At 50.3% G+C, this 16,100-nt stretch overlaps 3 protein-coding genes across 5 annotated transcripts in view; all 3 read left to right on the plus strand.

The window, feature by feature from the left end:
- Window positions 1-2,347, plus strand: part of Hoxa3 (homeobox A3) — a 44,189-nt gene extending 41,842 nt beyond the window's left edge. For both annotated transcript variants that reach the window (XM_057772862.1, XM_057772868.1), the window contains one exon: window positions 679-2,347. In XM_057772862.1, coding sequence (XP_057628845.1) covers window positions 679-1,484 — 806 coding nt within the window. In that variant the 3' untranslated portion in view covers window positions 1,485-2,347. The remainder of the gene's footprint in view (window positions 1-678) is intronic.
- Window positions 2,348-6,830: 4,483 nt separating this feature from the next.
- Hoxa2 (homeobox A2) lies at window positions 6,831-8,851 on the plus strand. Its single transcript, XM_057772551.1, has 2 exons — window positions 6,831-7,206; window positions 7,843-8,851. The coding sequence occupies exons 1-2, from the start codon at window positions 6,831-6,833 to the stop codon at window positions 8,583-8,585; spliced, it is 1,119 nt and encodes a 372-aa protein (XP_057628534.1). The 3' UTR covers window positions 8,586-8,851.
- A 4,316-nt stretch (window positions 8,852-13,167) lies between these two features.
- On the plus strand, window positions 13,168-14,658 carry Hoxa1 (homeobox A1). 2 transcript variants are annotated; one of them, XM_057774631.1, is made up of 2 exons: window positions 13,168-13,813; window positions 14,303-14,658. In XM_057774631.1, the coding sequence occupies exons 1-2, from the start codon at window positions 13,168-13,170 to the stop codon at window positions 14,656-14,658; spliced, it is 1,002 nt and encodes a 333-aa protein (XP_057630614.1). The 2 variants fall into 2 exon arrangements, with proteins under 2 accessions (XP_057630614.1, XP_057630623.1); XM_057774640.1 differs by lacking the exon at window positions 14,303-14,658 and having other exon boundaries at window positions 13,168-13,515; window positions 13,719-13,778.
- The last annotated feature ends 1,442 nt before the right edge of the window (window positions 14,659-16,100 follow it).

Below are 16,100 nucleotides of genomic sequence, written 5' to 3' on the forward strand. Positions count from 1 at the left end.
CTCTCCTGAGCCTGGGTGTCTGGAACATCCAGAGCAGGTATTTGGGGAGTCAAGGAAGACAGGAGGCACCAAGGGCCAAATTGAGCAGCCTGCTTCATGACATCGAGAGCCCTAATAACCAATACTCCTCAAGGACCTCTCTCCCAGGACTAGAGAGCATCTGTGAGCTCTGCTCTCCTTGGGTCAGAGAAGGCCTTCCAGTTTGACCTTAGGGATGGTAGATTCTGAAACTGCTTAGTTGAAGCTAATGGCTGATCACTCAGTCACTCAGGGAGGATGAAAGGCCTTCATGCATACACTAGGTCTCTCTTCTTTCAGCGACTGAAGGAACGAAGATAGTGACACCTGCCCACAGGAAGCTTACAGTCGGATAGGCCAGTAAATCAGCCAAACAAGTAAAATGTTATTAGAGAGGAAGTGAAGGCCAGAAAGGCAAGCAGGAAGCTCTGCCGCTCTGTCCTCCCCTTGAAGCCCAGGATTCGCTGGCTCCCTAGACTCCTTAGCGGAAGGAAGGGCAGGCTAACTGGGCTGTTTCTGCACACCAAGGGTCCTGCTTCTCTTTGGTGGAGGACCGGGGCTTTAGTGGGGTGAAGGAAGGAGGGGCTAGGCTAGGGCTGGGGAGCTGGGCGGGGTTGCCAGCAGCCCCTGACACCACTCTTCCTTTCTGTGTCGCCGCAGGGGAGAGCTGCGCTGGTGACAAGAGCCCGCCTGGGCAAGCTTCGTCCAAGCGCGCGCGCACGGCGTACACGAGCGCGCAGCTGGTTGAGCTGGAGAAGGAGTTCCACTTCAACCGCTACCTTTGCCGGCCGCGCCGAGTGGAAATGGCCAACCTGCTGAACCTCACAGAGCGCCAGATCAAGATCTGGTTCCAGAACCGCCGAATGAAGTACAAGAAGGACCAGAAGGGCAAAGGCATGCTGACCTCGTCTGGGGGCCAGTCCCCAAGTCGCAGTCCGGTGCCTCCCGGTGCAGGAGGTTATCTGAACTCTATGCATTCGCTGGTCAACAGTGCCCCTTATGAGCCCCAGTCACCCCCTCCCTTCTCCAAGCCCCCCCAAGGCGCCTATGGGTTGCCTCCTGCCTCCTACCCCGCTCCCTTGCCCAACTGCGCTCCCCCTCCTCCCCCACAGAAGCGCTACGCAGCGGCGGGGTCAGGCGCAGGGGCCACCCCTGACTATGACCCGCATGCTCACAGCCTGCAGGGTAACGGCAGCTATGGGACCCCACACTTACAGGGAAGCCCCGTCTTCGTGGGGGGCAGCTATGTGGAGCCCATGAGCAACTCCGGGCCAGCACTCTTTGGCCTAACCCACCTCCCCCACACCACCTCGGCTGCCATGGACTATGGGGGCACTGGGCCGCTGGGCAGCGGTCACCACCATGGGCCGGGGCCTGGGGAGCCGCACCCCACCTATACGGACCTTACTGCCCACCATCCTTCTCAGGGAAGAATTCAGGAAGCGCCCAAACTCACCCACCTGTGATGATGGGCCAGGAGAGTTGCCCTCCACAGCTTCTTTGGTTCTTTTTCCTTTTTAAAATTTTGTTTTGTTGTATGTTCTGCCTCCCTCTCCCTTTTCTTCTCTGCACCCCTCCCTCATTTTTTTCCTTTGGTAATGCGTTTTTATGGTTTATGTGACGTAGCAATCTTGGTTGCTGGAAAGGCTGTATCAGTAGTGACATTTACAACCCCCACCGCCCAGCCCCGGCTCTGGCTCTACACCCCTAACCTTCTCTACTCTTTGATAAGAAACAGGGTATATGAACAAACTTGCTAGTTGAGTTTTCAATGTGAATTTGTTTGTACGTTATGGCTCCGGAGAGGAAGCAATTACGTTTATTTTTTTTTTAAGTTTTAGTTTTTAAAATTGCACTTCTTGTAATGAGCGAGAAAAAGAAATCAAAGGCGCTTTGAAACAGGGACTCCCTGTGCAAAGATGACTAAGTGTACGTCTTTCCGTGTGTGTATGCTTGTGAACAGTCAGATTTATTTATATTTTTTGCAAGCATTGAATAGTCTAAGTTTTAAATATTATTTATCCCCATCCGTTCGTATTTATATTAAAGAAATTCTGTACCCTGATTGTTCAGAAGGTTTCTTGAGCCTTTTGTTCAATGGTGTATTGGCATACATATAAAATTTATTTGAAAGGGAAATAAAATTCCTTTATAAAAACCGTAGCGATGCAATAAGAACAGAGAAGACCCAGCGTTTGAAAACAGTGGTTTAGGTTTGAGACATCCGGCAGAACTGAACGCTAAAAATGCTAATTTGTTTTGAGAGTTTTACATTCCTTGCTGCTCACATTCTGAGAAACAAAACAAAAATAAAAAATAAAGTTTTTATTCTGATTAAGATCCGTGTCAAAGGGGGTTCTTTGGCTGAAGACGGGGCTCGGTGTCGAATACAGGCAGAGTACAGCGGCTGCAGCAGCACCGCGACTCCAGCGTGCGGCCTGGCCCGGAGTGTGTCGCCTGGAAGCTCGGCGAGTTCCGGAGAAAGAGGCCGCGGTTTCTGGAGGCTGCCTCAGCTCGGGAAATGCAGTGCTCCGGGTCCGCTGGGTTGCCTGGTTCCCAGCTGCCGCCCAAGCAGGCGAAGGGCGCCTGACTGCGAAGTGCGGTGCCGGGCGGCGTGGAAGAAACAAAGGAAGCCGGCCGGAGGCGCGGCGGGGGGCGCACAGGTGCGGGGCGACGCGCCCCAAGAACCCGGAGCTCTTATCCACCCCCCGCACCGGAAAGCCCAGCCGCCAAAGCCTCATCCTTGGGAACCACACAGGTCTTGAGCTCTTCCCATAAGCGATCGCATTCCAGGTCTCCATCGAGGATGCTTTGTGGTTCATTATCTCTCCCGGAGAAGGAAGAGAGAGAGAGAAAAAAAATTCTCTCCTAAATTCAGCTCCAAAGAGACCGGTGCTCTCTCGGGTCTCCAGCAAAAGAACTGAGCTCCAGAGAGTCTCTAGGCCTTCCTTGGGCTGGAAGGAATCCCTTCCGTGAATCTCAGCATCAACTTCCTCCCGGAATTCAGCCTTTGCCATTCTGTGGATTTATTTCCTCTCTTTTTATGGCCCCAGGGGGAGGAGGAGAGAGAAAGGAGATTGGTATCTTTCTAATAAAAATGCAATTGTACAAGTGCTTCTTTCATTTGCTACTACACAAGCCTAATATTACATTTCCACGTTTGGATTTAAGATAGGATGCAGGCTGACTGGCCGGCAGAGTCAAAGGCAGACACAGGAAAAGGAAAATATTTCCATCTTCAAGGTAAAGAATTAGCAGTTCAAGAACCAAATTCAGAAAACGCAAGCCTCAGAGCTGCATCCCATTATCAAAACTGGAGGTGAAAGGCCTGCGCCTGAGAATTGGGAGGATCTGAGCCCCCATCCTCCTTGGATTGTATCTTTCAGAGGCAGAAGTGGGAAATGTCGCCATTTTGTTTGCAACCTCAAATATCTAATATCATGGCCTCTACCCACCCACTACCCCAGCACCCCAAGAAAATCCTTGGAAGACACGCTGGAGTCATTTCTGCGGAGCCTCAGAGAGCAGCTTCTAGGGACTCTTTTCACGTTTTAGGAAAAAGAAAAATCTCGGAGGATACAAAACCTGGCTGCTACAGAAAGCTGCGAGTCTGACGCCTCCGCAGGAGCTTCTCCCACATCCATCCTCCCCTCCTGATTCACGTTTTCTTTTCAAAGATTTTGGCCTGTTGGGAAGTGGACTTGGTCCCCTCACCCCAACCTCATTACCAAAATAACGTGCAGACATCTGAAATGCAGAGGCTGGAAAACCAGTCTTGGTGAGGGCTTTTTGGCTGTTGATGCCGGGCAGATCCAGTAGTCTTTTTATGTAAACCGTTCAGAAACATGCAGAAAATTACCTGGGAAAATAAGGGCCAGCATCAAGGGAAAGAGGCGCATGTGGGGTCTCCACCTGAAAATCTTTGAGATGTCAGCACTTGAACCCAACTCCTAAAATCTTCCCTTTAAGGCAAGAATGGTTTGGGGTCTTCCTTCACTCCTCAGAGTAGAGATTGTACAAGGAAATTCTAATGCTGTTTCCCATATCTTTCCAGCCAAGGCATTCATTTTGGCTTTCAAAGAAAAAATGCATCTAGCCCTCAGCTTCCTGGATATTAAAAAGAAATCTTTATTAAAATATCTCCAGAGTTAAAGTAATGGATTGGGGGAAGATCTGAACATTGGACTGTCTCTGAAAAGGGTGTTCTTCCAGATGGCTTTTGAATTAGCAACTGAGAGAAGCAAAATGCTCTCACCCACGCAGCCTGACAAAGCCCAATGGTATGGGCAGTGAGGCTATCTAACTTTCCTTCCCTGTCCCTCCACACTTTCTGGTAAAAGCAAATGTCCAAAGCCACCACCCCCCAATCTGCAAAGCAGCTTAGAATCCTCTCTCCTACCCCAAACCAATCTTTAAAAAGACAAAATCTCCTTGTTTACTTGCGTTTCCTGCTCTCCTCTTTGCTCGGCCACATTTGAGCTTGGAAAAAGCTTGAAGCTGAAATGTGTTCTTAAGGGCCAGAAGCTGTCAAGGCTTTGGGTGAGCAAGATTGATCGCACCCAGACTTCCTTCAGACCTTTGTTTGGAATAAAAGCAAGAAAACTGCAAAACCTTACATTTTCCAAACTAGCATCTCTATCTGCAAGGCAATGCTCTGAGTTGGTCAAGGTTGGAGTTTTATAGCTCATTTCCAACCCAAACCCTTTGGATGCTGGCCTCAGAAATGGAGTTCTGCCCTTGTTCCTTGGTCGGCCTTTCTCATTTTCTGCATAGAATTTTCTCCCCCACCAACCTCTCTCTCCTTGGCCATCAGAATGATTTATTTTCCTGCCACTGATGCCTGCCGGCCTGGGGCACTCTGATCACTTGGTCCATTTCAAAGGAAGAAAAAAAGAAGGAAAAAAAAAAAACCGAATCGCCTCGCCATCCTTAGGGTTTGTGGGAGAGAAGATACCTTCATCAGCTCTCTCTCTCTCTCTCTCTCTCTCTCTCTCTCTCTCTCTCTCTCTCTCTCTCTCTCTCTCTCCTAGTTTTGGTGATTTTTTTTCTTTTAAGTTCTTGTTTGGTTCCTAAAGGTGTTATCTTTTGAATCCTCAGCACTGTCCAGCACTTAGTCTGAAGTCCTGTCTCAGAACTGGAGGAAAGAGAATGAAGGAGAAGTTGAAGCGATGTAACTCCTCCTTGAGTCGCCCTCTCCTCCGCAGTGCTGTTTCCCACAAGAGGACCAGGGTGCAAATCTCCCTGGTGTCCAAGAGCAGGAAGGTGTGGGAGGCAATTCAGGCTGCCAAGAAATGCTCGCTGCTTCTGAACCAACCAGTCCCCAACCAGAGCGACAAGTATTCGAAGAAGAGTAAGAGGGAAAAGGGAGCGAGGAACAAGAGTCCTCGCCCTCCCTGCTGATAAGTTCCAGCAGTCTTCCTGGAAATCCGAAATACTCACCGCGCCCGAGCCCTAAGGGTATGAAACCCAGAGTGCCAGGAGCCGCACGAGCCTGCTCGGGGCGGCATTTCTTTGGCTGGCCGCCGCCCAGGCTACGGGGATTTGGATACAAGGACCTGGGGCTGCTGTCTCTCTTGGCACATGCATATATCTTTCTCCAGCCACTCCTGAGAAGTTGATGGCGTAGGAAGATCGGCAAGCTTCGAGAGCCGCCTCTCTTTTTCCGCTGCCCGCAGGAGCCAGATGCAAAGCTGCCGTGGAAAAGCCTGCTAACAATGGGCCGGGGGCGCATATCCCAGACTGGACATTGAGAGGAGGCAAGGGCTGCGAGGGTGGAGAGGCAGGCAGGGTAGAGTGGAATGGGCGAAGGAGAGAGGAAAAAGTGGAAAGGAAAGGATAGGAGAAGGAGGGAAAAAAGAGGGAGAGAAAAAGACAGGAGAGAGAGAGAGAGAGAGAGAGAGAGAGAGAGAGAGAGAGAGAATATGAGAATGGATATATGAATCGGTTCTGAAATCCAGGAACTGATTTTAGGGAAAGTAGAGGAGGAGAAAAAGAAAAGGGGAACCCCCAATATCTTCTCATCTACTCTCTCCTCCTCCTCCTCCTTCTTCCTCTCTCTCTCTCTCTCTCTCTCTCTCTCTCTCTCTCTCTCTCTCTCCCTCTGCTATTTTGCCTTAGCAGAACTTATGTGGCTGGGATGCAAGGCCCTCGGGTGTCAAAACTTTGAAGATTAATGGATTACTTTGTTAATGACTGCAGGCGTCAGGCTGAGGTGCTTAAATGATTTGTGAGGTGCGAGGCGTCTTCCCGACAGTCCCAAACAATGCACGGAGTGTGCGGGGGAGGCAGAGGGCAGCCGCTGGCGGGCCCAGCAGCAGGGCTCACACGCACACACTCACACACACTCCAGGGAGCACACTAGATCTTGCAGATCAGGAGGCGAACGGGAACTCTCGCCCCCACGCACTCCGGGGCATTCCCATCCACACCCACATATATGTATTTTTGCCCTGAAAAAAGTGTAAATAAAGCCTCGATGGCCCCCAATGAGGCGTTCCTTTCTGACTTTTTTGGATCAATCAAACAGACAGTGGCTTCTTTTGATTAAAGCCCAAATTGTCATTGGGCAGAAGCAATCATGTGACAGCCAATTCGGTCCAATTTCAACCTTGTCTCCATGAATTCAATAGTTTAATAGTAGCGCGGTCCCCATACGGCTGTAATCAGTGAATTAGAAAAAAAACACCCCAGCAGCGATCTTCTATGATAGATTTTTTTTTTCGTCTGCGCTCGCCTTTTTCTTGGGCCTTGCCCCCCCAAAGCCCCTCCAAAAGAGGGAACTTTTTCTCCGAGGGGGCTCCAAGGAGAAGGCCATGAATTACGAATTTGAGCGAGAGATTGGTTTTATCAATAGCCAGCCGTCGCTCGCTGAGTGCCTGACATCTTTTCCCCCTGTCGCTGATACATTTCAAAGTTCATCAATCAAGACCTCGACGCTTTCACACTCGACACTGATTCCTCCTCCTTTTGAGCAGACCATTCCCAGCCTGAACCCGGGCAGTCACCCTCGCCACGGCGCTGGCGGCCGCCCCAAATCGAGCCCCGCGGGCAGTCGCGGCAGTCCGGTGCCCGCCGGCGCCCTGCAGCCGCCAGAGTACCCCTGGATGAAGGAGAAGAAGGCGGCCAAGAAAACCGCGCTGCCTCCCGCCACTGCCGCCTCCACGGGCCCTGCCTGCCTCGGCCACAAAGGTCAGTCCCGAGAGTTGGCCCAACGTCCCGGGGACCCTCGTCCCCCAGCGGGCTTCCCTGAGAGCGGTTATGGGGGAGGGGACCATGGGCTTCTAGGGAAGAGGGAGAGAGAGAGGTGCCTGGTGGCGGATACCCTGCCCCTGTGGGCTCAGGATTGGTTTTGATGGAGAAGAAAATAGATTCTGAGCTCCAAGATAAGACATATATATTTTGAGGAGGGGGGACTTTCTCTAACTTGTGTAATGTAGGATGATTTATTTGAGTTGGAACTGACCTCCTCTTGTCTAGTTGTCCTAGAGTTTGGCTTTTTGACAGTAATGAAGAGTGATAGACCGCTCTTGCTCAGCTAAGCAGCTGATGCATTAATTATAAATTGTGTTGTAGCTAATATAAAGTTTGCTCCCGGATGAAGAGGTTGGGGGGAGCCACAGTCAGGATTTGCTGGAGGTGGAGGAGATTGGGCTTCTCCGGGCTGGGCTCCCAGGAAAGGCGCACAATAGCTGCAGCCTATCCAGGGGCGGCCATCTTGTTGCAGTTGCTCTTTCTTGCTGTATTTATTCTCCAGTGAAATAACCCTGCTCAGACCCCTCCACCTTCAACTGTACGCGTGTCTCTTGTTGGTTTCTTTTTCCGCAGAATCCCTGGAAATCGCTGCTGATGGCAGCGGCGGGGGATCCAGGCGCCTGAGAACTGCGTACACCAACACTCAGCTTTTGGAGCTGGAAAAGGAATTTCATTTCAACAAGTACCTTTGCAGACCCCGGAGGGTGGAAATCGCAGCGCTGCTGGATTTGACTGAGAGACAAGTGAAAGTGTGGTTTCAGAACCGGAGGATGAAGCACAAGAGGCAGACTCAGTGCAAGGAGAACCAAAACAGCGAAGGGAAATTTAAAAGCCTGGAGGACTCAGAGAAAGTGGAGGAGGACGAGGAAGAGAAGTCACTCTTTGAACAAGCCTTGAGCGTCTCCGGGGCCCTTCTGGAGAGGGAAGGTTACACTTTTCAGCAAAACGCGCTCTCTCAACAGCAGGCTCCCAATGGACACAATGGCGACTCCCAAACTTTCCCAGTTTCGCCTTTAACCAGCAATGAGAAAAATTTGAAACATTTTCAGCACCAGTCACCCACTGTTCCTAACTGCTTGTCAACAATGGGCCAGAACTGTGGAGCTGGCCTGAACAATGACAGTCCCGAGGCCCTCGAGGTCCCCTCTTTGCAGGACTTTAACGTTTTCTCTACAGATTCCTGCCTGCAGCTTTCAGATGCACTGTCGCCCAGCTTGCCAGGCTCCCTGGACAGTCCCGTAGATATTTCAGCTGACAGCTTTGACTTTTTTACAGACACACTCACCACAATCGACCTACAGCATCTGAATTACTAAGAACATTAAAGCAAAACAAAGCGTCCTAACACAAAACCCCTTTGAGCAGGTGGTTTTGCCTTCTTTTATTCCGGGAGTTTATTTTTGTTCTATTTTCTTCTTGATCTCCCCACCCACTACTTTCTTAAATGTTGAGGATTTTCTGTTTAATGTTCTCCCCTGACTCAGTTTTAAAGCCATCTCTTACAAATTATGTTGGAGTTTTAGTTCTTTTACACCGAACCCAACAAGCTTCTATGTGATTTTCCTGAGAACAAAACAATGAGGCCTGCAAGAAAGTGACCATAAATTGTCTTGTCACTTTCTTTTTATTTTTGTATCACATTCGGATGCATTGTCATGCGTATTTTTGGTAGAATAAATTCTCCTTTGCTATAAGTAGCTTTCTTATTTTTTCTTCCCCTCTAGGCTTATACTGATTCCATTTTGCTTCTTTTAGTCTAATATAGTGAATAAAAGTCTGGTCAGTTTACCTTTTTCAATTTTAATATATTTTTTTATTACAGTGGCATGTTCAAAGTCTGCAATAGACAGCAACAAAGAAGAAATCCAGAAAGTGGCCAGGGCTTCTGGCAAGTGTTTTTTTTTTTTTTTGCCCCCCCCCCAAGGGAGTGGATTTGGTTTTCAGTGTTGAGACTCAAGCCACAGAGAAATTAGTAATAGAAACAGGACTGGGCTGCCTGAGTTGGTCCCAGCCCAAGCTTTTGAAAGTAGAGAAAGAAAGTGCCTCCAGAAACCCCCAGATCTAGGATGAGTAAAGAGGAGTTCCTTGAACAAGCTACCAGGCTCTAGGTCAATAACCAAGTTATCAAAAATTCATTTATTTATCCACATTTGTTTCAAACATCTACATTCCAACTCCTCCCTCTCCTCTCCCCACTTTCAGCGTGGTTGATTAATCTCCCAGTTGTTGATGGGTTCAGGCAAAACAGACCTAAAAGATAGAGGAAAAAAAATAAGACAAAACAGTGGTTACTAGCTGGAAAATGAATGCCAGCAGGGTTCTTTCCAGTCATCCCAGGATTCTTGCCCCCACAACACACACACACACACCGATATTTAATTCTTAGATCTGCTAACTTTGCTAATAATAAATCATTAAAAGTTTGAAGTCAAGTTAGCAAATTGATATTTTAAAACAGAGAGTTTCTGCACCTTAGAATATTAATTAATCCAGTTTCTTAGACAGAGAAGGAGCACTTTAAATGAAATATCAATAAAATGTGATCTAGGGTGTGTTATTGGGGTGTTCTGTTTTTCCCCCTCTTATTTTGTCTGCCCACACTTTTAATTATTTTTTCTTTTCTGGGCTCTGTTCTGATGACTTACCGTGAGAAACTGCAGCAACATGTGCGTGGGGCAAGCTGATTGATGTTTAAGAACCCAGCTCTTAACTGCAAAGGCTTGGGAGTTACAATGAAGCCTCCATCATTCTTGGGGGGTTCGCTGCCTACCCTTCTCTCCACCCTCTACTCCCCCAGTTCCTCAGCCGTCTTGGTGTGTGGGAACTGTGAAGGTTCAAGCCCCAGGCTCCACAGAGTAGAGCAGGGCGTCCGGCTGTGGCAGGGCTGTGCAGCTCCTGGATGAGATTCGTCCTAAGCTCATAAATCAAACGCTTTCTATGAATGAGAATGTCATCAAAGAGATCAATTGCAGGAACACATGCACAAATAAAAATCCTCTTACGTATTTGCCGGGGATCCCCGTCCGAAAGCATTAAGTTAGAAGGCGTTCAGTCATAATTCATTTTTATTGCTCTTTTAAAACAACAGCTTGGCTGAGCCACGGATGCCAAGAACAGCTCCGGGCCTAGGTCTGTCTCCTCCTTGCTCATTCTCTTTCCAGTGGAAGAGTCCTGAAAGAGGGACTTGGAGCCAAGCAAGCGGCTTGCAGAGGATTATTTCTCTCATAGCCCAAGCTCGCCTTTCACCCACTCTCCTAGGGGCTATTTAAAGAGACTTTAGCTCGATTCCTGCGTGGGTCGCTGGCTTCCTTGCTCAAAAGACCAAAGGTCTCTTACCCTGCTCTGTGGCCTTTCCGAATCCTCCTGGGTGGGGGCTGGGAAAGAATTCGGGCTGCAGAAGCCTACCCAATCCAGGCTGGGGGAAGTTGTCTTGGAGAGCCTCCTTGGGAAAGATGGGCCCCGCAGCTGCCAGAGGCCGAGCCCGCTGTTAAAAGGGCAAGGTCTGTGGAAGCCCCGGTGTCTGTGGGCCGGGTTCCAGCGCGGGTTTGTGATCTCGAGGAAAATACTCTACCTAGGTTGCCCAGGAGAACCGAGGGGAAGGGAGAGAGTTGCAGGGATCGAGAACTAACACAAGGAGGCCAGCGGAGGCCTGGGGCAGCTTTGAGGCCAGCCTCCGGGAGCCAGAAGATTAATGCAAAACCAGAGCGAGGAGGCCCACAGTCGGCTAGGAACAAGGCGAGGGGTGGGGGAGAAGGAATGGTCGGCCTTCTGCTGGGAGAGCAGCTCATAGGCACTCAGAGCGCTGAGCCTCTCACTTCCTGTTCCTGACCCACTGGAGTCCCTTCTTTCCTCACAGCTTGAGGACTGCCCTCCCAAGAGAACCTCCTCCGGGAGGTCTGCCTTGCTTTCCTCTGGTTTGATTCCTCAGGAGCTGAAGCTAAGGTCAGGGGAAACTTTTCAGTCTCTGCTCCCCCTTAACCATGCTTTGGGGTGAGTCAAAGGTCACGGAGAAATACCACTCCCCAAATAGTTTGGTTGCTACTGAGGGAAACCGAGGACAAAGTTCTACTAAGGTTTCCCTGAGGATGGCCAAGTTTGGGGGTGGGTGGGGAAGGCAACTTCTATGGGTGAAGAACAAAGCACAGAAATCTGAAGTGTGACCTCACATTTGAAAAGTGCCCCCTCTGCGCAAAACTTTCTTTTAATTTAGAGAAGGGAACCCACAAACTCACAGATAAATTGCACTGTTAATTTCATGTCTGATGCAAGGCTAGAAGCATGGTCAGAATAAAATCCATGCAGAATTGTGCGCAAGACTTCTTAGGTGACCACCGACTTCCTCCCACTTAAGGATGTGTCCATTCTCACCTCTGTCTCTGTTTGGCCTTTCCTCTACCCCAAGCCCAGGGCAGACATTAAACCTAATAGTAAACAGCAATTACGGACACCATCAGCATCACTGTAGAATGAGGTTGATGGAAAACAGGACCCCTGTCCAGGGAAGATGCTCGCATCTGCACGTGCCTCTCCCGGGAGTGACCTGAAGGTTCACACAAGCAACTACACAGTCCGTTGGAAAGTGTCCCATCCACTCAGCCATCTGTCCACTGCCCCTCCCACCTGCCAGTCCTCACCATCACCCCCCCTTCAGCAACGCAATGGGAGGCAGTGGGAAGACCACTCCCACTCCTAACATGCCCCTCCTGAAAGAGAGAAATGTGTCAGGGGAGGTCAGCAGACTTTGTGGGAGCTGGATCCAGTCCTCTGAGGCCTACGCTGGAGCGCGCAAGCTCCTGGGTCTCTAAGAGCGGACAGATGGCCTGCAACTCAGGCTAGGCCCTCGTGCCGGCCATGTCTGCTAGCGTCATCTCTTTCCTTTGCCTTCTACCCTCAAACTCCAGCAGCAGTGTTGCTCCGAATTCTGCGGGTTACCAGGAGCTAAGCTGACTGGGGAGGGGAAAGGAGAAGAGATCGAGGGAAGTGGGAGGGCAGAGAAGAGAGCAGGCACCCGGCTCCCCCCCCGCCCCCCCCCCCGGCGCCCCCTTCCCGTTGCCACGCTATTGGCCCTTCGGAGTCAAGGAAGAGGGCTCTGAGACCCTCAGGATGAGGACAGTAGTTTCTTTTCTTTCTCTAGTCCCCTGCACGCCCACCCTGGTTCCTCCCAGACAATCCTCTGCACACGTCCCCCTACATTCCGTGGCTGGCGAGCCAGTGACGCAGCCTTGCTCTAGGCGCCACGGTTCCGGGCTCAAGTCTCTGCTGGGGCTGGGTGGTGGCGGCCGTACCGAGCTGACTGCCCTGACGTCTGCTGGATTCCTACCCTTCCCACCCCGCTTGCTCCCGGCTCTGCCAGGGTCCTTGCGACCATGCAGAGAGCTCTTGTTTACCGATGCCCGCCTCAAGAGAGCCGGGAGGCCTCATCCCCTCTCACCTCTTGCCAGTTCAGCTTTCTGGGCTGGGTGGGGAGAGGGCCGTGGACGGTCGCCTCCCATCCTCCACATCCTGGAGGCGGAGGCGAGCAGAGTCGGGTACGCGCAGAAGGCAATCTCTACTCCCTTTGGCCCCCGTGCTCCAAGTCAGCTCTGGCAGCGGCCGCAGCGACCGCCGCGGCCCGGGCTGCCTGGGGGGGCGACCGCGCGTCACCTAGACTGAGGAGCGCCGGGGATTTAAATGCCACTGAAACGGTGATCCATCACCGCCGCAGCCGGTAAACTTTCGCAGGCAGCTCAGTCATTGGCTGACAAAGTCACGTGTCCTTCCCCTTGAGCCCTCCGCCTTCCCGCCCCGCCTCTTGCGCACTGTACATTCATATCATTTTTCTTCTCTGGTCCCATGGAGGAAGTGAGAAAGTTGGCACGGTCACCCAGGGCTTCGCAGGACCCAGTCACTCAGTGACAGATGGACAATGCAAGAATGAGCTCCTTCCTGGAATACCCCATCCTTGGCAGTGGCGACTCCGGGACCTGCTCTGCGCGAACCTACCCCTCTGACCATGGGATTACAACTTTCCAATCCTGCGCGGTCAGTGCCAACAGCTGCGGCGGCGACGACCGCTTCCTAGTGGGCAGGGGGGTGCAGATCAGCTCGCCCCACCACCACCACCACCATCACCACCCCCAGCCGGCTACTTACCAGACTTCTGGGAGCCTGGGGGTTTCCTACTCCCACTCGAGTTGTGGTCCAAGCTATGGCGCGCAGAACTTCAGTGCGCCTTATGGCCCCTATGGATTAAATCAGGAAGCAGACGTAAGTGGTGGGTACCCCCCGTGCGCTCCCGCTGTTTACTCTGGAAATCTCTCATCTCCCATGGTCCAGCATCACCACCACCACCAGGGTTATGCTGGGGGCACGGTGGGCTCGCCTCAATACATTCACCACTCTTATGGACAAGAGCACCAGAACTTGGCCCTGGCCTCGTATAATAACTCCTTATCCCCTCTCCACGCCAGCCACCAAGAAGCCTGTCGCTCCCCTGCTTCAGAGACGCCTTCTCCAGCGCAGACCTTTGACTGGATGAAAGTTAAAAGGAACCCTCCCAAAACAGGTGAGTTCTGCCGACTAACTAGCGAACAAATGCTTGCTTTTGAAAAGGGCCAGCGGCGCTTAGTTTCCTAGGAAACTTAATGTTTTTAAAAGCTGGGTTCTTGCTTCTCTGCCTAATGTTGGCTGGAGTTGTAGTGTGTGGTATAGGGTGCTCAGGTGTGTTGGGGCAAAGGAGTTTCTGGGCCTGGCTTTGCGGGGGGGTGGGGGGGCTGAGGTTTAAGTGGTCTAGAGATAGGAAATGTGTATGTGTGTTGGTTGGGATGGGAGGTGTCGGTGGTGGAGGAGTTCTGTTCATATCTACAGGTTCCATTAATCACGAGCCTGACCACGCTAATGGTTGGCATCAGGTTAACACTTTACATAGACATCATTGACACTGGCACTTCCCACCCGGGTTTGTGCTGAGCAATTAACCGAATACTGCCCCATGGGGCAATCGGACAAGGGCTTAAGAATTTTTACCTTTTCTTCTCTTTCTCTGTTTCCCTAGGGAAAGTTGGAGAGTATGGCTATGTGGGTCAACCCAATGCAGTGCGCACCAACTTCACCACCAAGCAGCTCACGGAGCTGGAGAAGGAGTTCCACTTTAACAAGTACCTGACCCGAGCGCGCAGGGTGGAGATAGCCGCATCCCTACAGCTCAATGAGACCCAGGTGAAGATCTGGTTCCAGAATCGCCGCATGAAGCAGAAGAAGCGTGAGAAGGAGGGGCTCCTGCCCATCTCTCCGGCTACTCCTCCTGGCAGCGACGAGAAAGCTGAAGAATCTTCTGAAAAATCCAGCTCCTCACCCTGCGTCCCTTCTCCGGCATCATCTACCTCAGACACCCTGACTACCTCCCATTGAGGCCACTTCTGCCCACCTCCGCAATCCAGGCTTCTCTCTGGGCTGGGATTTCTTACCCAAAGCACATTCTTAGCTTATCTTACTTTCTTTACAGTCTCTCTCTTCCTTTCTGGTCCTATCCAGGGAGTTTCTGGCCAAGATAATGTAGTTTCAGATAATTCTGGAGACTTGGTTAACTTCTTAATTCACATCGGGCGCCCACATCGGTTTCCGGTGGGCCCCAACATTCCTTCCTCACTGCTGTGAGATTTTTTACACAACCTGTCGTTCCTTTCAGATGTCCTTTGGTGGACAGTTCCTTTTGTCAGCAGACGTTTGCAGGAGGCAGTCATCTCACCTTATATCTGTAGGTTGCTCTCCTCTGTTAAGTAGGGGAGGCAGAGAAGAGATGCACTGAGTGTGTTTACACAATTAATTCGCCCCTTCTTAACTCATTGTGTGTGAGTTTGCTAGTTCTAAATGTTTTCTCTTGAGAGATTTATCTTTATACAGATTTTCTAGAAACATGTACGTCACTATATCAAACAGGGTAGGCAAACTCTCAAAACTGGTAGTTTATGTGTGATTGTGGATGGAAAAAGGAAAAAAAAAGCCTCTCTCATTCAAACAGAACCAGATGCCTCAGAAGGTAGCCTCAATTTGTTCTTTCAGAGTCAAGAAGGTCCGAGAAGCCCAAAGTTCAGAACCTTTGCTGTGCCAATCTTCTCAAACTACTGATTTCTTCTTGCTTCTCTGGCCACCCTCCATTTAAAAAGTGTGCTGGGTTATTTGTAACCTAAAGCCATTCTTTCAGTCCCCATTTCTTGCCACAGTTATCTTGGCTGGGTCCAGTGTGATTTCAGCTGACTGCTACCGCGATGGACGGTACAATGAATGTATATTTTGTGTGATTCGTGAATAGTCTTCTGCATGTCGCACAATGTTTTGATGTCCCTGAAGTACCACACTGAGTTCTATCAGTTACCTTTTGTGAGCCTATGATAGTCCCCATTTCCTGTACAATCATGAACAGCTCTGAGATCCTGGAGAGATGCGATCCAGAGCAGAGTTTACGGGTCTTAAGATGTCTGTAATAAAAATATTCAAGTTTCGGGTATGCTTAAGCATCTGTGTATTTGGCCAGGCTACAGTTCATGGTTTACTACAAAGTAAGGGGAAGGACATATGGGGAAGGACAGAAGGGTGGTGTTTATTCTCAAAGAAGCGAGACTTCCATTGTCATGTGGCTTCCCTAGAAGCATATTTTCACCCAACTAATGTCTAGTTAATGCACCGATCTTCTACCATAGCAACAGCCTCTTTATTATAATCAACGTTCAAAATGGAAAAAAAAAACTAGTGAAGAAATTTGTGAAGGAGATCTATTTTTGAAACAAACATGGCTACTTCCTGGGTCAAGTGCTAACCTTTTCACCTCCAACTGAATGCTGACACATATATAA

This window comes from Chionomys nivalis, chromosome 1 (genome assembly GCF_950005125.1).
Source record: "Chionomys nivalis chromosome 1, mChiNiv1.1, whole genome shotgun sequence".
Taxonomy (NCBI): Eukaryota; Metazoa; Chordata; class Mammalia; order Rodentia; family Cricetidae; genus Chionomys; species Chionomys nivalis.